At 50.9% G+C, this 23,635-nt stretch overlaps 1 protein-coding gene across 1 annotated transcript in view; it reads right to left on the bottom strand.

Moving 5' to 3' along the window:
• Window positions 1-2,631: 2,631 nt before the first annotated feature.
• Window positions 2,632-23,635, bottom strand: part of KIF17 (kinesin family member 17) — a 50,792-nt gene continuing 29,788 nt past the window's right edge. Inside the window, exons 11-16 of the mRNA XM_052635459.1 lie at window positions 23,387-23,595; window positions 20,094-20,325; window positions 7,361-7,619; window positions 5,627-5,697; window positions 3,695-3,812; window positions 2,632-2,810 (exon numbers count right to left, since the gene is read on the bottom strand). Of these exons, the coding sequence (XP_052491419.1) occupies window positions 2,632-2,810; window positions 3,695-3,812; window positions 5,627-5,697; window positions 7,361-7,619; window positions 20,094-20,325; window positions 23,387-23,595 (1,068 nt within the window). The remainder of the gene's footprint in view (window positions 2,811-3,694; window positions 3,813-5,626; window positions 5,698-7,360; window positions 7,620-20,093; window positions 20,326-23,386; window positions 23,596-23,635) is intronic.

Below are 23,635 nucleotides of genomic sequence, written 5' to 3'. Positions count from 1 at the left end.
TCCAGGCCGCTGTCCTAGGCTGGCACTAGAAATGGGGAGGCGTGGCCCTCCTTATCTGTGTCTTTGGAACAGCCTGGGCTCTTGGGAGGACTAGCCAGATTTCGAAAGTGCGTAATGCAGAGCCAGGCTGAGCCTCCACTCAGCTCTGCTGGCCCCACACCCCTTCTGAACTGACAGGCGGCAGCCAGCTCTCCTCAGAGCGCCACGGGTCTAAGTAAAAGCGACCACAAGCATCTCCAGGACTTAGCCATTCTCTAGGGCTCAGCCCCAGTCCTGGAGTGAATGGCGAAGGTAACTGTGGAGAGAAGGCAGCCATTCTTTTCTGATGTATTCTATTTGTCCACGGAACCAAGAACGTGGGGGCAAAAGTCAAAACCTCCCTCTGTGCTTCTCCTCAACCAGTCCTGCCCTCCATCCCCATTGACTGCACCCTGAACTCCTGCGCCACAGCCCAGCCCTCCTGCCCTTTGGCCCACGATGCCACCACATGAGTCCACTTCTCACTCAGACCCAATGGTGTAGGCAGTCACTGAGCAGTTGGCCACAGCTCACAGAACCCAGAGGCTCTCCAAGCATGTCTGCACCTAAACTCATCTTGGCAGCTTTATCTCCTCTCGGTCCCTGCTCAGGGCTTCCATGGAACAGGTCTCCTCCCACCTTTTACATACCTTGATCTTCCCACCTCCTGCCTTTTGTTCCCTCTACCAGGAACCCTCTCCCCACATTCCCATCTTAAGGGATCTTCTTCGTCCTTTGTGGTAGCCCCACCCGCTGCTGCTTCCTTCACAAGGGCACTCTGTTCCCCATACAGACCTGATTTTGCATCCTCTTGCTCAAAGGGTGCACTGCAGCCTGCCTCCCCTTAGGCTGATCTCAGGGCTTCCTAAGCACCTTCCGCCCTGGCTTCTCCAGAACATGAGCTCCTTGGCCCAGGCAAGTAGCTTGGGGCAGGTACCACAGTAGTTAATACACAATATGAAAGGGTGGACTGGAGAACTAACAGCACCTGCTACGCAGCAGGAACTCTACACACTATCTCGTTTAACCTTCACAATAACCCTGTGAGGGCTTCCCTGATAGCTCCGTTGGTAAAGAATCCGCCTGCAAGGCAGGAGACCCAGTTCGATTCCTGGGTCAGGAAGATCTGCTGGAGAAGGGATAGGCTACCCACTCCAGTATTCTTGGGCTTCCCTGGTGGCTCAGCTGGTAAAGAATCCGCCTGCAATGTGGGAGACCTGGGATCCATCCCTGGGTTGGGAAGATCCCCTGGAGATCGCACAAAGAACTCTATACACTTATCTCATTTAACCTTCACAGTAATCCTGTGGGGTTGGTATTATCCCCATTTCACAGATGCTCAGCGTGAAATGAGGCTCAGGACAGCACCAAAGCCTTTTCCCTCAGACTGTGGGCCCCTCAGTCATGGGCAAGGGGATGGGTCAGTCTTAGGCAACTGGGATGGCCTGGATTCATTTCTAGTGATGTTAGCACACACAGTTCCAACACAGCCCCTGCGAGCATCAAGACCTGGGTCTTCTCTGGACCTCAGACAGATGTGGCCCCTATTTTCCGAAACAAGGAGTCTGCTCTCCTGGGTCACAGATCCTTCGAGAATCTAACAACGGTTCACATTTATATGCTCTCTGCTGAAAAAGCTGCATTTATACTCAAAATTGCAGGGAGCTGCAGAGACCTGGAGCCTGCAGGCTGTTAAGAACCCCTGCTCCAGGCTTCCCCGGTGGCTCAGTGGTTAAGAATCGGACTGCCAATGTAGGGGACACTGGACAGATCCCTGGTCCAGGAAGATGCCACAGAGCCACTAAGCCCATGAACCACAACTGCCGAAGCCTGTACGCCCAGAGCCCTGCGCCGCTACCGAAGTCACCACAGTAAGAAGCCTGTGCATCGCAACAAAGAGGAGCCTCCGCTCACCCCAGCTAGGGAGAGAGAGAGAGCCCGTGTGCAGCAGTGAAGACCCAGCACAGCCAAAAGTAAACACAAACGTACACACATACATAAAAGAACCCCCGTGCCAAAAGAGCTTCCCCAAGGAGGCCAGGGAGGGGCCGCGGGGACGCTGTCTGACGATCGTAGAAGGGCAGTTTGTCAGTAAAAGGCAGTTTATTAGAGCAGCTTAATGTGGAATGGCCTCCCCTGGGCTGCAGACCAGCTGCTCCAGGACCCTGGGCCCGCCCCACAGGGCTTCCCCACCAAGTGGGGCCTACGGGACAGAGGAAGAGGGTTCAACTGCCAAGGTGCTGAGCTTGATCCACGTGGAAGCCGCCGGCACTCTGTGGGATGCTGATGAAGGCCTGGAGGCAGAGCTGAGGTTTCTGAACCCATGGAGGCATGGAACTGCACTGGTGGGCACGGTGGCAGGCCAATGGGAACACTGATGTGGCGTGGAAAGCGAGTGTCTCCAAGGATGGTCCAGGCTCCGAGGGGCTCACACCCTGGGCAGAGTGGGCTCTCTGGGTAGCAGGGAGGGGAGTGTGCCTTCCCCAGGGACAGGCCCCCTTGGGTGCCCCGATCACTGTGGAAGGCAGGCGGGAGGAAGCCTGGCTGGAGCTGCCCTGGGGGGCCAGGCGATCTCACGGGAGCCCAAGGGCAGGGCGGCAGCTGGCAGTGTGTTCACAGAGGCTCACCGCCAAAGCTGCTTTTGCTTTTCTTACGCTTGGCCTTGGTGAAGGGGATGTCGAGGGACTCGAGACGGAAGGGCCGAGGCTGGGGCATTTCGGGGGCCTGGGCGGGTGGGATGGTGGAGCCGCCGCCGAGCGGGGAGCTGAGGCCTGGTGGTGAGCTGTGGTGTGCTGCGGAAAAGCACAGAAGGGAGACGCGCTATTAGCCAGGATGCGGGGGGGTGGAGAGGAGAGATTGGGTGTTGGGTACAGAGTGTGGTCCCCCCGCCCCAGCCAGAGGCCCTGGGACCCAAAGCTCTGAGAGCTGCTCTGGCTGAGGCCTTGGGCCCAGCACTCCATCTCTGCCCAAAGGGTCTGGGCTGGGTACGTGAATTTTCAAGCCTCAAACTGTGCAGCCTGGGGTGTCAAGCCAGACAAGCCTGCTGCAAAACCCTGCTCTGTCACTTCGTAGGAAGGTAACCTTAGGGAGCTGCTTCTCCTCTCTGAGCCTCGGTTTCCTCATCTGCAACATGGGCATGATGCCAGGTACTCATCTGATGTGAGTTTCTTCACGGTCCAGCTTTCCTCTCCTTCCTCACCTCCGCCCACTCTGTCTCTCAAATAACCTCAGGACAGGTCTGAGGTTTGCTTTTTAATTGGTATTGGATTGGAAGCTCAGTGTCTTTGGTTTTAGTTTTAAGAGCAAAGTGGCTTTGGACCCTTGCTTGAAAAAGCGTTGTTTTGCTTTTGTGGTCCTGATTGCCCTGCTTCGGGAATAAGTTGTCATTTGAGGAAGCTGGTGAGGAACTGACTGAGTCCTGGGCAAGCCCAGGCTGGGGCCTGTGTGTCAGGAAGATAGAGGAGCCAACTTAGCACTTTGCCCCCCGGGAAATGGAGGGGGCAGGAGATGGGAGGCACTCCCCACCTCGTCTCACTGATCACAGGAGGAGGCAGCGCTCCTCAGTTTACAGCGGAGGGAACAGGCTCAGAGAAGGAAAGGGGTTCCTGGCCCGGCCTGTGTGACTCCAGAGCGCTCAGGGAGGGGCTGGAGGGCAGGAGGCGGGCGGGACGCTCACCCAGGCTCTTCATGGGGTCCGTGCCGAGGATCTGGCTGGCCCGCTTGGGCCGGAAGTAGTTACTGGCTATGTTCTCACTGTCACTGCGACTGAGCATCAGCCTGTAGCGGTCCTCTTCCTGCTGAGATGCCAAGCCTCCAGGTCAGGACCCCTTGTTTGTGCACCTCCTGTACCCTGTGCCCTGACCCAGGGGGCTTCCGTGGGCTCTGTCGGCCTGGGCGGCGGGCTGCCCTGAACCTCACTGCCCACGTTGCAGTACCCTCCACTCCAGACCCCGACTCCTGCGGTGGGATCCAGGCAGCTCAAGGCGGCAGTCTACACACGCTCCTCCCCACCCCCACCTTCCGCGGGACAGGAAGCACCTTATTCCTGCTGCAGTGCTCCAAACCAGGCCCATCAGGGGCAAGGAAGACACTGCATCCCCCACACCCAGGACAGCATACTCATCTAACACTGTACTCGGCTCACGAGCACATTTATGAACATCAGAACTCGAGTCCTCTAACGTTTTTGTCACCAAGCCCTAGTGCTTTCCCTGCTGCTGTGGACCTGTTTTCTTCAGCCCGAATCTCTTCTTTCAGGGAACGACCCTTCACCCACTAGACACGGTCGTGGTAGGTTATGCATTCAGGGCAGCCTAGCACCACCGCTGCCGCCTGCCCGTCCCCTTGCTACACATCTCGACTCGTGGCCCAGACTGGGCAATCACAGAACGACAGCTGGACACGGCCATTGGTCCAAGAGTAGGCCCGTGACCCAGGCAGAGCCAATCAGAATCTTTCCACAAGCATCGGTTTAAAAAACCGTATCTCTCTTCCTCTTGGATTACCAATTGCTAGCAGCCATCTTTCCCACCACACAGAGAAGGCCTGCCTATGTCCAAACCTAGGACTCCAAGTGAAGCAGAGCCAAGAGGTGAAGAAACCACACAGAACCAGGACTGTTTGGGCCCCTTGATCCAGCCATGCCTGAAACTGGTCCACTTAACATAGGCCGAGAAAATCCCTATTTTGCTTATGACTGTTTGCATAGGTATCCATCACCTGGAACTAAAGCATTCAAATATAACCCATCCGCAACCCCAGATTAAGAATGGCTTTTTTCAGGAACAACTTTCCTTTTCCTTTTTTAAAAACCAAGTTAGGGAATCAAAAGCAGCCAATTAGAGCCTTAGACCAGCCTGAGTTGCTCAGCTGGAGATGCTTGGCTGGAATTCATCAACCTGTGAGTGACCTTATTGTGACTGCAAAGGTTATGTTCCATGTAGGTTTTCCCAAAATATCTGTAATGGTTAATGGTGAGGATCAGCAAATTATACAGTCGGTGGGTCAAACCTGGCCCACAGACTGTTCTTGGAAGCTCTCTGGACACAGTTGTGCTCATCCGTCTACATACGGTGGGGGTGGGTTCGTGCTCTCTGGCAGGGTTGATAGCTGACTGAGAGGCCACCTAGCACTCAACCCCTAAGACAGTTACTGTGCAGTCCTTTAGAGAGAAGCGGGCTGACCTCTTAAGGCTGTGTATTTGCTGTAATACAAAATAAAGGCCGTATGAAGTAAAGTGACTAGAATCACAGTGACTGTTTATGGAAACTTTTGAGGACGCTTTCTGTCCAAGAGTACCAGCCGCGGCCCAGGAAACCAGGAGGAGCTGTTTGGTCTCTGGGTTTGCGGCTGAAACCTCTGTCCTTCACCAGCAGGGTGGGCTGCCTTGAGCCACTGGTCTCTGCACACACTAAAGTACCTCTGAATGAGGGCCAGAAGAGCTGTGGGGTCTAGGTGCAAAGGGTGACATAGAAAGGGCCTCCACTCAGCCCTCTGATGTAATCCTCGAGTCGCCTGGAAGCACAGTCCAGTTCCTACAGCCCCCCTGACCGGCCTCACCTTGGGGTCCAAGCTCCCCGCTCCCCACTGGCTCTCCCAGAGACCCTACCATGCCTGGTTCGCCGTTGTCCGCTGCGGAAGTTTTGCGGGCTGGTCTGTTCTGTGCCCCTGTTGAAACTGCTACGAGAAAACAGAAGCTGAGGTCACTGCTGCCTGGAAGGAGGGCCAGCAGGGCTGGGGGAGAGGCTGGGCGCTCAGGCCTGGCTCGGGCTTGGAGCCAGGGGAGGACACTGCCCACCCCTAGAGAGGGGATGGCTCTGAGAGACATCAGGAGGGCTTAGGCCGAAGCAGCCATTCCCCTCCCTCCAGGAAAGTCTGCAGGTGAGCATGGGGAGACAGGCCAGCGCTGCCTGTAGCCTGCGAGGAAATGAGGCAGCTGGTGTTTCACCGGGGGCGGTGCCACGCAGGGGTTAACAGTCAGCGGCCTTTTGCTCTGGCTAAGCCATGAAAAAAACGCCATGGGAAAAGAATGAAAGCAAGATAGAGCAATTAAGTATAATCTAAACAAAAGTACATCGGCTTGATGAGTTGGGGTCGTCATGCCCTGCTGAGCCAAGGAAAAACAGTGTGGACCTTGGAACGCTGGGTCAGTGCAAGTTCGGAATACTGTTTGCTGCACACACCAAGATGTTTTCCCCAAGGCACATGCGGGTTTAGGGCCTCCAGCTGGGTGATACCCTTTGCACAAGAAAATAACGACAGTTCAAGGTCATCAGTAACGTGGGACACAGGACACAGGAAGCTGATTTTATCGTAGCAGCACAGATACTCTCTGCATGCCGAGACACTACGTAAAAGTGATGTGGCTCTGAGGCACAGGCTCTTAATCCCTGAGATCGTGAGTCCCCGGTACCATCTTTAAAACTTTAATTCTGTTTCTAGTTTCTTTCTTCCAAACTGTGTGTTGCCCCACTTTTGCTCCCTGCCTGCTGCGCTGGTCCCCGCCAGGGTCGTCAGAGACGGAGGACCTAGATAAGCACTCCCTGAGCAGATGAGCACTCCCTGAGCAGGGAGCGGATGGGTGCGGCCCTGCCGGACCCAGGAGCCTGCGGCTCCCTGGACAGGCGGAGCCACCGGAGAGGATGCACTGCAAATCTGAGCCTAACCTGAGACCCAGTGAGGGCTTGGTGGCTTTCAGGAGTAGCTCATCCAACCCCTTCTCTGTGAAGATCAGGCGACCAAGGCCCAGAGAGGGACAGTGATCATCACAGGGTCACACAGGAGACCAGCAGCAAAAGCAGAAGGGGAGCCAGGCCTGCAACTGCCCAGCTGGCTTCTGTCCCTGGCCTACGACTCACTGCTAGGATTGTGACTCTGGGTAAGTCACTTACACTCTCTGAGATTTCTCATATGGAAGACGGGTGAAAATCTTTATCCCTTCAAAGGGTTATTGCAGGCTGAAGGACAATAATGATCGTGGTAAGAAAATGCATCATGCATTTAAAATGTGCCGGGCATGTTTCCAAGGATTTTACATGTCGTAAGACATTAAGCCACCTAGCGATCTTTAGGGAAGGTGCTGTTATTAATCCCCATCTCACAGATGAGAACCCTGAGTCCCAAGAGCTGACACAGGGACTGCTGGAGCCAAAATTCCAACCCACGTGTGTCTCTTAGGTCCCCGACATTCTGGGCACCCAGGGTCACCTGTCTGCTGCCCCCACAGCCAGCTAGGAGAGGTGCGGGGCCCCCTGACAGCCTGCAGGAGAGCAAACTGTGGAGAAGGGCAGGGGACAAAGAAAGTGGGCAGCGGGGAGGTGAGAGAGACAGCAAAGCTCCTGACCTACTGGGAGGCTGGTTTTTATGATGATGGGCTCGGGAATCTTCCAGAAACCATTGTCTTCATCCCAGCAGGACTCTCGTCTTATCTTCTCCAGGTTGCTATAGTTACAGTCCCGGCGAATCAGGGGCTGCACCTGCTCCAAGAGCTGCTGGAAGAGCAGAAAGTCACGCTCCTGCCGCCGGATGGTGGCCAAGTAATCGATCTTCTCCAGCTCAAACTCCGACTGAAGATCTTTGATCTCCACCTCTGCCGCCCGGAGCTGAAAACAAAAGATGAACAAGCAGTGAGTAGGAAAGACATCGCGCGGATTCCCTCTCCTCCACGCCCGCCCCCTGCCCCGCCCCCCGCCCATCAGTCACTCAGCCCCGGCTCACTGATCCCCTCACCCATCCAATCTGATCGCCACCGTCTATCCTGTCATCCTTCCACTGATTCATTCACCGCCCCTCCCACCCCTCCACTCAGTACTTAGATGAGCACCTACAGGGTCCGGAACCCTGCAGAAAACAGGAGGAGAGGCTGGTCATCCACTCCCATCACCAGCCCTCAGTCACTATCCCCACTCGTACGTTTTATTCAGAAGCCGTTTACAAGGCTCCACGTGTAACACTGCAGTTACCACAGTCCTCAAGATCTCAGAGAACTGTACAAATTCCTTCTTCTAAAAGAAGCAGTAGGTGGGACTTGCCTGCTGGTCCAGTGGCTAGGAGACAACTGTCTGCCTGCAAACGCAGGGGACAGGGGTTCGATCCCTGGTCCAGGAAGAGCCTGCGTGCCCGGGGCAACTGAAGCCTGTGCCCAGGGCCCACAAGCCGCACCTGCTGAAGCTTAAGCACCTGGAGCCTGTGCTCCGCAACAAGAGAAGTCACCACAGTGAGATGCCTGCGCATACCAACGAAGACCCAGAACATCCCAAAATAATAAACTAGTATTTTCAAAAAGCAGCAGCAGGCACACCTTCTCAGAGAACAGCCCTCACTCCCCTCTACTGGCACACTTCTGCTGGTGTTCAGCCGCTCAGTCGTGCCCAGCTCTTTGCGACCCCATGGACTGCAGCACACCAGGCTCCCCTGTCCTTCACCATCTCTCAGAGCTTGCTCAGACTCATGTCCACTGAGTCAGTGAGGCCATCCAACCATCTCATCCTTTGTCCCCCACTTTTCCTCCTGCCTTCGATCTTTCCCAGCATCAGAGTCTTTTCCAATGAGTCGGCTCTTTGAATCAGGTGGCCAAAGTATTGGAGCTACAGCATCAGTCCTCCCAGTGATTTTTAAGGGTTTATTTCCTTTAAGATTGACTGGCTTGATCTCCTTGCAGTCCAGTGGACTTTCAAGAGTCTTCTCCAGTACCACATTTTGAAAGCATCAGTTCCTCGACACTCAGCCTTCTTCACAGTCCATCTCTCACATCCACACATGACTACTGGTAAAACCACAGCTTTGACTAGACGGACCTTTGTTGGCAAAGTGATGTCTCTGCTTTTTGTTATGACGTGACAGACACTAGACTAAGAATCGGACCCACCTGGATTGAACCTTAGGTTTCAAATGTTTTGATCTCTTGCTCAGGTCTGCCAGACTTGCCCTCCACACCCTCCTAAGCACAGCGACTCCCAACGCCAACGGTAACCAAGCCCTCCCTCAGCCCCGTGACACCTTCCTGCACAGTCTGTTTCCTCAAAGAGCAAGGACAGTGTGACTAGGAACGAAGGCTGTTGTAAAATCACGGGAACGATAATCACATGTAACCAACTGAGAACAGAGAATGCCTGGTGGGACGCAGGCGGGCAGGGAGCCATCAGGGAGGGGCGGGTACACAGGGCCTTCAACTGAATTAATGATGCTCCATGTATGTAGCTGGACAGTAGCTACAAGGCATTCATGGTAACAGTCTTTATGTATTTTTATACACTTATGTGCTCAGACACTCAGTCGTGTCCAACTCTGACCCCATGGGCTGTAGGCTGCCAGGCTTCTTTGTCCATAGAATTTTCCAGGCAAGAATACTGGAGCGGGGTGCCATTTCCTCCTCCAGGGGATCTTCCCAACCCAGGGATCAAACCTGCACGTCTTGCACCTCCTGCATTGGCAGGTGGATTCTTTACCACTTGAACCACCTGGGCAGCCTCTTATCCATTTATCGTCACTCACAATTATTTTTAATTGAGCTATAACCCACATCAAACTATTCACCCATTTAAAGTGTGCAAATCAGGAATTCCCTGGCGGTCCAGTGGTTAGGGCTCTGCACGCTCACTGCCAAGGGTCCAGGTTCAATCCCTGGTTGGGCAACTAAAATCCCACAAGTTGTGCAGCACGGTCAAAAAATTAAATTAAAAAAATAAAGCATAGGGCTTTGGTACAGTGGATAAGAATCTGCCTGAGACCACAGCGGACATAGTTTGATCCCTGGACTGGGAAGATCCCACTTGCCACAGAGCAACTAAAGCTCACGCACCACAGCTGCGGAGCCCGTGTTCTAGATCCTGTCTCCAAAACGAGAGAAACCACCACAGTGAAAAGCCCACACGGAAGAGTAGCCCCAGCTCACCACCCTGAGAGGAAACATGCATGCAGCGACAATACAGTGCAGCCATTTATTTATTCTTTTGGAAATAAGTAAAAGAATCGCGAAAAAAATAGTGTACAATTCAGTGGCCTTCAGCATATTCACAGACTTGAACCATCACCACCGCCAGTCTTTCTGTCTCTATAGATTTGCTTCTTCTGGACGTTTCATATACATGTGGTCACGTATCATACATGCGGTCTTTTGTACCTGGCTTCTCTCACTGAACATAAGAGTTTTTAAGGTTCTTCCCTGTTGTACACGTCAGCACTTCATTCCTTTTTCCTGCCAAGTAATACTCCATTGGGTGGATATATCACGTTTCATGATGGGTTTCACTTGCGGCTATAATGAATAATGCTACTAGGAACATCAGCTTTCAATTTTTTTTGGTGTGGATACATTTTTGTGTTTCTTCAATGGCACTCATGGCTCACATGGTAACATTTTGTTTAAGCAATTGAGGAACTGCCAGACCATTTTCCAAAGCACTATATGAGGGCTCCCTGTACTCACAAGCAGTATACGAGGGCTCCAATTTCTCCGTATCCTCACCAACATTTGTTACTGTCTTTTTCATTATCACCATCCCAGAGGCTATGAGACGGTATCTCACTGTGGTTTTAATTTGCAATTCCCTAACGGCTAACGTTGAACATCTGATCATATGTTTATTGGCTATTTGTATATCGTCTTTGCAGAAATATCTCTTCGGATCCTTTGCCCATCTTAAAATTGGGTAGTCTTTTTATTCTTGAGTGGATTGTTTTATTTTTTCTAGACGCAAGCACCTTATCATACTATATGATTTGAAAATATTTTCTCTCATTCTGTGGGCTGTCTCTTCTATTTTTGATAGTATTCTTTAAAGCATGAAAGTTTTCATTGATTAAGTCCAGTTTATCTTTTTTTTTACCTTTGTTGTTTATGCTTTCGGTGTGACACCTAAGAAAGTATTGTCTAATTCAAGGCAATAAGGATTTGAACCTGTGTTTTATTTTACACATTTAATAGTTTTACCTCACATTTGGCTTTTTGACCCATTCTGAGTTAATTTTTATATACAGTGTGAGGCTGGAGTCCAGCATCGTTCTTTCGCATGTAAACATCTAGTCGTCCCAGCACCATTAGAAAGATCATCCGTTCTCCATTGAATCATCTTGGCACCCTGTTGAAAATCAACTAACTGTAAACGTGAGAGTTTATTTCTGGATCTCCAATCCAACTGCACTGATGTTAAATCTTTACATCAGTACTGCACAGCCTTGATGATGTAACTTTGTAGTAAATTTCGAAATCAGGAAGTATGCGTCCTCCAACTTTGTTCTTTTCAAGATTATCTTGGCTATTCTGAGTCCTTGAATATTCATACAAACTTTAAGATCAGCTTGTCAATTTCTTCAAAGAAGCCAGCTGGTTCTTTAAGAACGATTGCTTTGAAATCTGTAAATCAGTTTGAGAAGTACTATCATCTTATCAGACTTCCCTTGTAGCTCAGTTAGTAAAGAATCCGCCTGCCATCCAGGAGACCCAGGTTCGATCCCTCGGTCGGGAAGATGTCCTGGAGAAGGAAGTGGCAACCCACTCCAGTATCCTTGCCTGGAAAATCTCATGGACAGAGAAGCCTGGTGGGCTGCAGCCCATGGGGTCTCAAGAGTTGGACACAACTTAGCGACTAAACCGCCATCACCACCACCATCTTATCAATATTAAGTCTTCCAGTCCATGAACATGGGTGTCCTTCCATTTATTTAGGTTTTCTTGTTTCTTCTTTTTCATTTTTTGGCCACACTGCACAGCGAGCAGGATCTCAGTTCCCGGACCACTGCAGAGTCTTTACCACTGGACCCACGGGGAAGTTTCTATTTAGATATTCTTAATTTTTTCAACAATACTTTATAGTTTTTGGAATATAAGTTTTATACTTCTTTTGTGAAATTTACTCCTAAGTATTTTATTTTTTTGATGTATTGCAAATGAAATTGTTTTCTTAAATTTACTTGCAGATTGTTCATCACAAGTGTATAGACATACAATTGCTTTTTCCTTATTGATTTTGTATCCTGCTGAATTTTTTTATGGATTCCAAAAGATTTTTTAGTGGATTCCTTTTAAGGATTTTCTGTTTATAAAGATCATGCCGTGTGATAGTTGTGCCTATTCTTTGCCAATCTAAATGCCTTTTATTTCACTTTCTTGCCTAACTGCCCTTGCTAGAACCGTCAATCTAATGTGGAATGTAAGTGGTGAGAGTAAATACACTTTTCCTGTTTCTGAACTTAAGGGATAAGCAGTCAGTCTTTCACCATTGAGTATTGTGTTAGCTGTGAGTTTTTCCTGCCCTTTATCAGGCTGAAGAAGTTACCTTCCATTCATAGTTTGTTGAGCGTTTTTATGACAGATTTTGAATTTTGTTAAATGCTTTCTCTGCACCTATTAAGAAGATCATGTGGGTTTTGTCCTTTATTCTATTGATATTAGATTAATTGATTTCTGAATGCTAAACCAATCTTGCATTCCTGGGATAAATCCTACTTCAGCATGGTGTACAATCCTTTGCTTATGTTCTTAACAGTTCTATGAACACCTACCAGAACGTCTAGAACATCAAAAAAACAAAGATGTCCTTTCCTCATAGGGGATTGGAATGCAAAATTAGGAAGTCACGAGATACCTGAAGTAATAGACAAGTTTGGCCTTAGAGAACAAAATGAAGCAGGGCAAAGGCTAACAGATTTATGCCAAGAGAATGCACTGGTCATACCAAACCCCCTTTTCCAACAACACAAAAGACAACTTTACACGTGGACATCACCAAATGGTCAATACCAAAATCAGACTGATCACATTCTGTGTAGCCAAAGATGGAGAAGCTCTATACAGTCAGCAGAACTAAGATTGGGAGCTGACTGTGGCTGAGATCATCAGCTCCTTACTGCAAAATTCAAGCTTAAATTGAAGAAAGTAGGGAAAACCACTAGGCCATTCAAATATGACCTAAATCAAACCCTTATGATTACACAGTGGAGATGATGAATAACTTCAAGGGATTAGATCTGGCAAACAGAGTGCCTGAAGAACTATGGATGGAGGCTCACACCATTGCACGGAAGGCAGTGACCAAAACCATCCCCAAGAAAAAGAACTCCAAGAAGGCAACGTGGTTGTCTGAGCAGGCTTTACAGATAGCTCAGAAAGGAAGAGACTTGAAAAGCAAAGGAGAAAGGGAAAGATATATCCAGCTGAATGCAGAGTTCCAGGGAATAGCAAGGAGAGGTTAGTTCAGTTCAGTTCAGTTCAGTTGCTCAGTCGTGTCCAACACTTTGCGAGCCCATGGACTGCAGCACGCCAGGCCTCCCTGTCCATCACCAGCTCCCGGAGTTTACGCAAACTCATGTCCATCGAGTTGGTGATGCCATCCAACCATCTCGTCCTCTGTCATCCCCTTTCTAAGGAGAGGTTAGAAAGCATCCTTCAGTGAACAAGGCAAAGAAATGGAGGAAAAACAGAATGGGAAAGACTAGAAATCTCTTCAAGAAAACAGGAGATATCAAGGGAACATTTCATATAAAGATGGTCACAATGAAGGACAGAAATGGTATGGACCTAACAGGAGCAGAGGAGATTAAGAAGAGGTGGCAAGAATACACAGAAGAACTATATAAAAAAGATCTTAATGACTGGGACAACCACGATGGTCACTCACCTAGGGCCAGATATCCTGGAGTGTGAAGTTGAGTGGGCCTTAGGAAGCATCACTACTAACAAAGCTAGCAGATGTGACAGAATTCCAGCTGAGCTATTTAAAATCCTAAAAGGTGATGCTGTGAAAGTGCTGCACTCAGTCTGTCAGCAAATTTGGAACACTCAGCAGTGGCCACAGGACTGGAAAAGGTCAGTTTTCATTCCAATCCCAAAGAAGGGCAATGCCAAAGAATGCTCAAACTACTGCACAATTGCGATCATATCCCATGCTAGCAAGGTAATGCTCAAAATCTGTCAAACTAGGATTCAACAGTATATGAACTAAGAACTTCAAGAAGTACAAGCTGGATTTAGAAAAGGCAGAGGAACCAGAGATCAAATTGCCAACATCCATTGGATCATAGGAAAAGCAAGGGAATTCTAGAAAAATATCTACTTCTGCTTCATTGACTACACTAAAGCGTTTGACTCTGTGGATCACAACAAACTATGGAAAATTCTTAGAGATGGAAATGCTCGACCACCTCACCTGTCTCCTTAGAAACCTGTATGCAGGTCAAGAAGCAGCAGTTAGAACCCGACATGGAACAACAGACTGGTTCCAAATAGGAAAAGGAGTACATCAGGGCTGTGTATAGTCACATTGCTTATTCAACTTATGCAGAATACATTATGTGAAATGCTGGGCTGGATGAAGCACAAGGTGGAATCAAGATTGCCAGGAGAAATATCAATAACCTCAGATATGCAGATGACACCACCCTTATGGCAGAAAGTGAAGAGGAACTGAAGAGCCTCTTGATGAGAGTCAAAGAGAAGGGTGAAAAAGTTGGCTTAAAGCTCAACATTCAAAAAACGAATATCATGGCATCCAGTTCCATCACTTCATGGAAAAAGATGAGGAAAAAGTGGAAGCAGTGACAGATTCTATTTTCCTGGGCTCCAAAATCACTGCAGATGGCGACTGCAGCCACGAAATTAAAAGACGCTTGCTCCTTGGAACAAAAGCTATAACAAACCTAGACAGTGTATTAAAAAGCAAAGACATCACTTTGCTGACAAAGAGTCATACAGTCAAAGCTATGGTTTTTCCAGTAGTCATGTATGAATGTGATATGTGAACCATAAAGAAGGCTGAGAGAACTGATTCTTTTGAATTGTGCTGGAGGAGACTCTTGAGAATCCCTTGAGAGCAAGGAGATCAAGCCAGTCAATCCTAAAGGAAATAAACCCTGAATATTCATTGAAAGGACTGATGATGAAGCTGAAGCTCCAATATTTTGGCCACCTGTTGCAAAGAGCCAACTCACTGGAAAAGACCCTAAAGCTGGGAAAGACTGAAGGCAAAAGGAGAAGAGGGTAGCAGAGAATTAGATGGTTAGATAGTATCAGCAACTCAATGGAAATGAATCTGAGGAATCTCCAGGAGATAGTGAAGAACAGGGAAGCCTGGCATGCTGCAGTCCCTGGAGTCCCAAAGAGTCAGACACGCCTGAGCAACGGAATAACAATCAACTGACTTAAAAATAAGGAGATCATCCGAGATTACTGAGTGGGCCCAATGTAATCTATGGTAAGTTATGACCAACCTAGACAGCATATTCAAAAGCAGAGACAGTACTTTGCCAACAAAGGTCCGTCTAGTCAAGGCTATGGTTTTTCCAGTGGTCATGTATGGATGTGAGAGTTGGACTGTGAAGAAAGCTGAGCACCGAAGAATTGATGCTCCTGAACTGTGGTGTTGGAGAAGACTCTTGAGAGTCCCTCGGACTGCAAGGAGGTCCAACCAGTCCATTCTAAAGGAGATCAGTCCTGGGTGTTCTTTGGAAGGACTGATGCTGAAGCTGAAACTCCAGTACTTCGGCCACCTCATGCGAAGATTTGACTCATTGGAAAAGACTCTGATGCTGGGAGGGATTGGGGGCGGGAGGAGAAGGGGACGACAGAGGATGAGATGGCTGGATGGCATCCCTGACTCAATGGAGGTGAGTCTGAGTGAACTCCGGGAGTTGGTGATGGACAGGGAGGCCTGGCGTGCTGCAATTCATGGGGTCGCAAAGAGTCGGACACCACTGAGCGACTGAACTGAACTGAACTGAGTGTAATCTATATACCACCATGTGGGAGAGGTAGCGGAGAGAGATGAGTAGAAGAGGTGTGTTAAAGGAGATGCTTGGGAATTCCCTGGGGGTCCAGGGCTTAGGACTCCACGTTTTCACTGCCGAGGGGGTGCGTTCAATCCCAGTTCCATAAGCAGAGTGGCACGGTCACAGATAAAGAGGAGAGGCTTCAGAGAAGTAAGTCAGGACAAAGAGACGGGAAGCAGGAGAGAGACTCTCCAGGCCAGGCTGTCTTTGGAGGGGGCCAGGCAGCAGGAAGTACAGGCTGCCTCTAGAACCAGCGTGACCATGGCTGACGGCCGGCAAGGAGATGGGAATCTCAGTCCTCAACCACGTGGGGTTAAAATCTGTCAACAACCTCAAATGGACTGTCCCCTAGGATCAGAAAGAAACACAGCCCTGCCAACACCTCGAGTTCAGCCTTGGGGAATTCTAAGCGGAGAAGCCAGCCACGCCGCACCTGGAGTCTGGCCTCCAGAGCTGTGGGACGACGTCATCTTTACATGTTTCTTTGCTTGTTGCTGTGCTGGCCCTTCCTCGCTGGGCCGGCTCTTCTCCAGTCGTGGTGCCCAGGCTTCGCATCGCCGTGGCTCCTCTTGCTGTGGAACATGGGCCCCAGGGTGCTCGCGCTTCAGCAGTTGAGGCATGTGGGCTCAGTAACTGTAGCTCACAAGCTCAACAGTTGGAGGCACGGGCTTAGAGGCTCTGAGGCATTTGAGATCCTCCCGGGATCAGGGGTTGAACCCATGTCTCCTGCACCGGCAGGCGGATTCTTTACCACTGATCCACCAGGGAAACCCACTGTGAAATAATCAATTTGTGTTGTTTTAGGCAACAAAATGTGTGGCAGTCTGCTACAGCAGCCACAGGAAACTAATGAAGAGCTCTATTTAAAGCCACACTTCCGTATGGACAGAAAAGTATATTATTGAGAAAAAAAACGAAAACAGCAACCTAGTAAGCAAACCCAACCTTTACCTCTGTATGGCTGTTAGCACAAATGACACCATCTTGGACCCATTCAGTTCTTCCTGTCCTTCCACTGCCCCTACCTGGGACTGTGTGTGTGTGTGCTAAGTCGCTTCAGTCATATCCGACTTTTTGTAACCCCATAGACTGCAGCCCACCAGGCTCCTCTGTCCATAGGATTCTCCAGGCAAGAATACTGGAGCGGGTTGCCATGCCCTCCTCCAGGGGCTCTTCCTGACCCAGGGATTGAACTCACGTCTCTTACGTCTCCTGCACTGGCAGGAGTGCTCTTTACCACTAGCACCACCTGGGAAGTACTGTGTAGTACATTTCTTTCGTGTGGCCAAGGGCTTTGCAGTTAATCAGTTCAGTTCAGTTCAGTCGCTCAGTCATGTCTGACTCTTTGAGACCCCATGAATCACAGCACACCAGGCCTCCCTGTCCATCACCAACTCCCAGAGTTCACTCAAACTCATGTCCATCGAGTCGGTGATGCCATCCAGCCATCTCATCCTCTGTTGTCCCCTTCTCTTCCCACTCCCAATCCCTCCCAGCATCAAAGTCTTTTCCAATGGGTCAACTCTTTGCATGAGGTGGCCGAAGTACTGGAGTTTCAGCTTTAGCATCAGTCCTTCCAAAGAACACCCAGGACTGATCTCCTTTAGGATGGACTGGTTGGATCTCCTTGCAGTCCAAGGGACTCTCCAGAGTCTTCTCCAACACCACAGTTCAGGAGCATCAATTCTTCGGTGCTCAGCCTTCTTCACAGTCCAACTCTCACATCCATACATGACCACTGGAAATAACATAGCCTTGACTAGATGGACCTTTGTTGGCAAAGTAATGTCTCTGCTTTTGAATATGCTCTCTAGGTTGGTCATAGCTTTCCTTCCAAGGAGTAAGCGCCTTTTAATTTCATGGCTGCAGTCACCATCTGCAGTGATTTTGGAGCCCCCCAAAATAAAGCCTGACACTGTTTCCCCATCTATTTCCCATGAAGTGATGGGACCAGATGCCATGGTCTTAGTTTTCTGAATGTTGAGCTTTAAGCCAACTTTTTCACTCTCCTCTTTCACTTTCATCAAGAGGCCTTTTAGTTCCTCTTCACTTTCTGCCGTAAGGGTGGTGTTATCTGCATATTGTAGCTAATAGATACTGTTTAATTGTGATTAAGTCCCAGTGGTCTCTATGCCCTGGTAGTTGCCAAACAACGATGAAGACCTTCACTAACATATTCCCAGTGCCCACAAGACTAGTTGCTGCTGCTGCTAAGTCGCTTCAGTTGTGTCTGACTCTGTGCGACCCCACAGACGGCAGCCCACCAGTCTCCTCCGTCCATGGGATTTTCCAGGCAAGAGTACTGGAGTGAGGTGCCATGGCCTTCTCCGACAAGACTGGTTACCCACTCATAAATCTTGACTTAAGAGTGCTCTTCCTGGGACTTCCCTGGTGGTCCAGTGATGGAGAACACGCCTGCCCATGCAGGGGACACGGGTTTGCTCCCTGGTCTGAGAACTAGATCCTACGTGCCGCAGAGCAACTGAGCCTGCGCGCCACCACAAGCACGGAATCCAAGCAGCCTAGCCCGTGCTCCACAAGAGCAGTCACCACAGCGAGGCCCGCACACTGCAGCCTGAGAGCAGCCCCCGCCACCGGAGTCAGAGGAAATCTGCACGTAGCAACAAAGGCCTAGTGCAGCCCCCAAAACAAAACAAACAGGACGCGCTCCCTGCTGTAGCTCCCACCCCGCACCCTGGGCAAACACAGGGCCATCCTAATGGCCCCTCGGTGCTGCGGGGCACCGCTGTGAATGCTTCCAGGGTGCCATCTGTCTGGCCCCGCCCTGTGACTACCTTACCCTAAAATTAACTGATCCACTGATTACATGGAGCCGCCTGCCTCGTTTTTTGGTCTCAGGGTACCTCATTTTGGTGGGTACTTTTGGTTCCCTCCATCCTCCAACAACTTCGGCGTTCAGTTGTTACTGAGAGTGCAGAAAAACATGACGTTATGCAATAAACAGAAGAGAGCAGGTGTATCTATTCAGCGCCACTATTAAGAAATAGGAAGTAAAAATCAAAAGCATTTCAGCAGAAGAAAGTTCCCCCAAAGCACAAGCACACGCAACCAAACGTTAAAAATGCAACTCGACGCCCCAGTGTAAATAGTTCTCTTAAACAAATATTCGCAGGTGTGGAATTTTCAAGTCAGAAATCCAAAATTTTGAAATGGACAAAAGTGAAGAAGGTGCCAAGTGGGACATTAACACAAAATCAGCAAAGGTTTTTTTTTTTTTTTAAATTTAGATATGTAGACCAAAGTACAAGAAAGACCAAATTTGATTAAAGATATGAAGCATAGTAAGAAAAGGCATAAAAACAGCCAAGAAAAAAATTTTAAACTAAAGACATTTAAAGACCAAAAAATACCAGCTTTATGCTCTGGCAAGATCCCTTGGTTGCCACGCTGAGTGGGGATGAGGAGAGGATAGCAGGTGGCCAGGGAGGGCGCTATGAGGCCCAGGCCCACCGGAAAGATGCTCTGAAGGCCACGCAGGTGTCAGTCACAGGTGGCAGAGCCTCGTTTCCCTCCAGTCCCCTCTCCCCACGCTCAGCCACGTGGCCGCCTTTCTGGTTCCTGAACCACGGACCACATTCCAGGCACCGGCCTGTGTCTTCCCCTAGACCGCTTTCCACCAGGCCCCACCTGAGAAGCCACCACCTGCACCAGAACAGCCGTATCCTCCCATCTGAAGTGGCCCCAGGAGCTTCTGGGGTCCTGCTAGCGCTCAGAGCCCCCAGCCAGGCACAGCTGGCCCAGAGCACTCCCTTTGTGGAAATGAATTCAGTTGTGCGTTTGTACTTCGATCAAAGTAAAAAACATCAAAATTTAAAAAAAAACCATTAAAATGAAGCAGCCCCTCACCTCCCTCCCGCCCCTGCCCCCTATTCTCTTTGTCGGGCCAGAGTTTCTTCCTTATTTCTCTGCTGTTACTGTGTACTTACCCTTGGAGAAGGGAATGCCTACCCACTCCAGTATGCTCGCCTGGAGAATTCCATGGACTGTATAGTCCATAGGGTCGCAAAGAGTCAGACACAACTCAGAAACTTTCTCTATTGCTTGCTTACACACACACACACACACACACACACACACACACACACACACACACATGCACACACATGAGCTCCACTACTGCAGAGATGAACCTGTCACCACGACAGCTTCCAGAACAGGGCGTGGCACACAGCAGGCACGGAATACAGGCAAGGGTCAAGACCTGGTGTGAACGCCCACCTAGTGCTCCCGCCTGGGGGGCGGGCCCGCGGGGCGGGGCCTGCCTGGGGGCGGGGCCTGAGCCCGGGCCTCACCTTCCTCTGCATCTTCTCCAGCAGCTTGCTCTTGGCCCTCACTTCCTCCTGGATGGAGTCGTAGACGTTGAGCAGCACCCAGTCCCCGCTGTCCTCGTCCGAGTTCTGCAGGGCCGCCACCAGCTGCTTCTTGCGCTCGTCCGCGTACCGCTTCCGCCGCCTGTGCTTCTCCTTCAGGTCCTTGTTCTTGGCCTGCTCCCCCCCGACCACCTGCTGCTCCAACAGCTGCAAGCTGCCGGCGGGGAGGAGAAAGCAAACGTGACCAAGTCTGCCGATCACTGAGCACTGGCTGTCCAGCCTGATCTCCCCGACTGCTTCCAACAACCCCACTTGACAGGCAGGTACACTGAGGCCCGGGGAGGCGACTGCTGCTGGCTCGGGCTCAGACCCAGCGTTCCTGCCGGCTCTACCCGACTCCAAGCCTGTGCGCTCAGCCAGCGCGCTGGTTCTCCGCACAGGAAGGGCGGGAGTCTCCCTCCGCCCAGGGCTGCCCCACCCAGTTCCCGGTGCTGGTGGTCCTGACACAGAGCAAGCTCCCGGCAGTGCTCCCAGGGAACGTGCAGATCAGAGTACTCCTGGGTTGTGGGGAATGTTCCTTACGGTCAGCGCATAATGTTTCATCAGGGACACAAACAGTGCTTTTTTTTTTTTTTTTTAATATTTATATCTAAAATGCTAAAAAAATTTTTATAGAGTTTTGCCTTTTAAAAGCACAAATTTGAAATAACTACAAAGGCTCAGGTGGAAATCCTCACTCTACTAAAGCACCACAGAAGCATCTTGACTGTACCTCTTCCCAAAGGGATGTAAGGGTCAGATAACTGAAGGCATGACATGGACTCATAACAGGATAGGTGACCATGCTCAAGGGAAAGAAGGGAACCATGCACACCCAGCCGCCCAGTCCAGACCTGCTTCAGGCTCAGCTCTGAGCTCAACAGCAGCCAGGATACAGGTGAGCCACATCCAAGTCGCTGCTCTGCTTAAAATCCTCCTAGGGGCCCCATCAGGATGGAGCCCAAGCCCCGGGGGTCACACATCTGCCCCGGAACCCCACCACCCCTTCCTTGCTCCAGCTTTAACCCGGGGCATCTGCTTCTCCAAGCACCCAGGCTGTTTCCACCCCCTGCACCCGCTTTGCGCCACCTCAGCTGTGCCCTGTCCCTCGAATGCCGCCCCCGAGACATCTGTGCTGCGTACCTTCTTCAAGGGCCCCCTCTTCTGAGAAGCCCTCCCTGACCGCACTCCAGACCACACCGTGAAAACCACCACCTGTGCTGTGAGTTTTCTCTGTGCCCCACACCAAGCTGCTGCCTCTCGGGGCATCGTGTCGTGCGGCCCTCACAACAAACGTCCCAGCCTGGAACTCTCGCCGTCACCCACTGTGTAGGTGAGAGACTGAGGGACAGAGAGGTAACCTCAGCCCAGGTGGCAGAGCTGGGTGACGGTGGAGGCAGACGGGAACGCAGCCAGTCTAGTCGCTCCAGAACCTGACTCCCCCTGGACTGAGAGCTTCTTGAAAGCCAAGGTGATATCCCATGCATGCTTGCGTCCTGACGCCTGGTACATAGTAGATGCTCAGTTAGGGTTTGAACCATAGTCTGTGGGACCAGGAGGGGGCTGAACCGCTGGCTGTGGGGCTGACTCCGTCATGGAGACGGGCGTGACAGCAATCTCATTTATGGAAGTGAGAACCAAGGCTCTGAGATGTTAAGTGACTTGCACAAAGCCACATAGCAAGGGAGGAAAGTCCAGGTCGGCAGGCAGCCCCAGGGTGTGTCGGGAGTGGCCTGTCCCTAGAGGGAGCACGTCTTCCACGAGGGAGGCACTGGCGGCTAAGCCGTGTCGTTGAGGTGCTAGTCGCCCAGTGGTGTCTGACTCTTTGTGACCCCATGGACTGTAGCCACCAGGCTCCTCTGTCCGTGGAATTCTTTAGGCAAGAACACTGGAGTGGGGAGCCATTCTCTTCTCCAGGGGATCTACCTGAAAGAGATCGAACCTGGGTCTCCCACATTGCTCAGGTCAGTTCAGTCGCTCAGTCGTGTCTGACTCTTTGCGACCCCATGGACTGCAGCACGCCAGGCTTCCCTGTCCTTCACCAACTCCTGGAGCTTGCTCAAACTCATGTCTATTGTGTCGGTATTGCCATCCAACCATCTCATCCTCTGTCGTCCCCTTCTCCTCCTGCCTTTAGTCTTTCCCAACATCAGGGTCTTTTCTAATGAGTCAGTTCTTTGCATCAGGTGGCCAAAGTATTGGAGTTTCACCTTTAGCATCAGTCCTCTCAGTGAATATTCAGGACTTACTTCCTTTAGGATGGACTGGTTGGATCTCCCTGCAGTGCAGGGGATTCTTAAGAACCTTCTCCAACACCACAGTTCAACAGCATCAATTCCTCAGCACTCAGCTTTCTTTACGGCCCAGCTCTCACATCCATGCATGACCACTGGAAAAACCGTAGCCTTAACTAGACAGACCTTTGTTGGCAAAGTAATGTCTCTGTTTTTGAATATGCTGTCTAGGTTGGTCATAGCTTTTCTTCCAAGGAGCAAGCGCCTTTTAATTTCACGGTTGCAGTCACCATCTGCAGTGATTTTGGAGCCCAAGAAAATGAAGTCTCTCACTGTTTCCATTGTTTCCCCATCTATTTCCCATGAAGTGATGGGACCAGATGCCACGATCTTTGTTTTTTGAATGTTGTTTTAAGCCAGGTTTTTCACTCTCTTCTTTCACATTCATCAAGAGGCTCTTTAGTTCTTCTTTGCTTTCTGCCAAAAGGGTGGTAATATCTGCATGTCTGTATTGATATTTCTCCTGGCAATCTTGATTCCAGCTTGTGCTTCATCCAGCCTGGCATTTTGTTTGATTTCTGCCTCCCACATCGTAGGCAGATTCTTGACCATCTAAGACCCGGGGCAAGCCTGCATCACCTGCCCTGGGCTCCTGAAACCTGCAGGGCGGCCCCAAGAAAGCCAGGTGGGGACTGTCCCCGTCCTCCCCACCCCCCGCACCCCCCCAGTAGCTGCTCCCCCCGCAAGCGTCTGATGGAATCTGGAGGCACCTGAGCCACTTCCTGAGCAGAGAGCCCTGCCACCCAGCTGACCGATCCCTCTCCCCTCCAATCCCTCCTGGGGAGGACCGAGCCCCTGCAGCCACATTTGGGGGAGGGCTGGGTGGGGCTCAGGAAGGATCTCTGGGCCCAGGGGTGCCATCCACCCCTGGGCCCGGGCGGTGGTCCCACTGCTCCCACCCCCCACCCGCCAGGTCCCACTGCCCTGGGCTCAGGTGCTTACCGGGCGAGCACCTGCTGTTGGTCCACGGTGGGCAGGAGGTCATCGGCGAGCGCGGCCACGTCCTCCCTCCTCGCGCCAGCCCCGGCTAGCAGAGAGCGAGGCTGAGCCTCCAAGGCCGCCGGTGCTTCAGCCTGGGCTTCCTGGGCTTCCGCGACAGGCTCTGCCGCCAACACCAGCTCCTCCGTCACCCCTGGGCCCAGGTCAACCTCCTAAGTGCAACCAGATGCCAAGGTGGAGGCGGGGTGGCCA

Source organism: Budorcas taxicolor, chromosome 2, assembly GCF_023091745.1.
Source record: "Budorcas taxicolor isolate Tak-1 chromosome 2, Takin1.1, whole genome shotgun sequence".
Taxonomy (NCBI): domain Eukaryota; kingdom Metazoa; phylum Chordata; class Mammalia; order Artiodactyla; family Bovidae; genus Budorcas; species Budorcas taxicolor.
The sequence above is the reverse complement of the archived record's forward strand: the minus strand, read 5'-3'. Positions and strand labels throughout refer to the sequence as shown.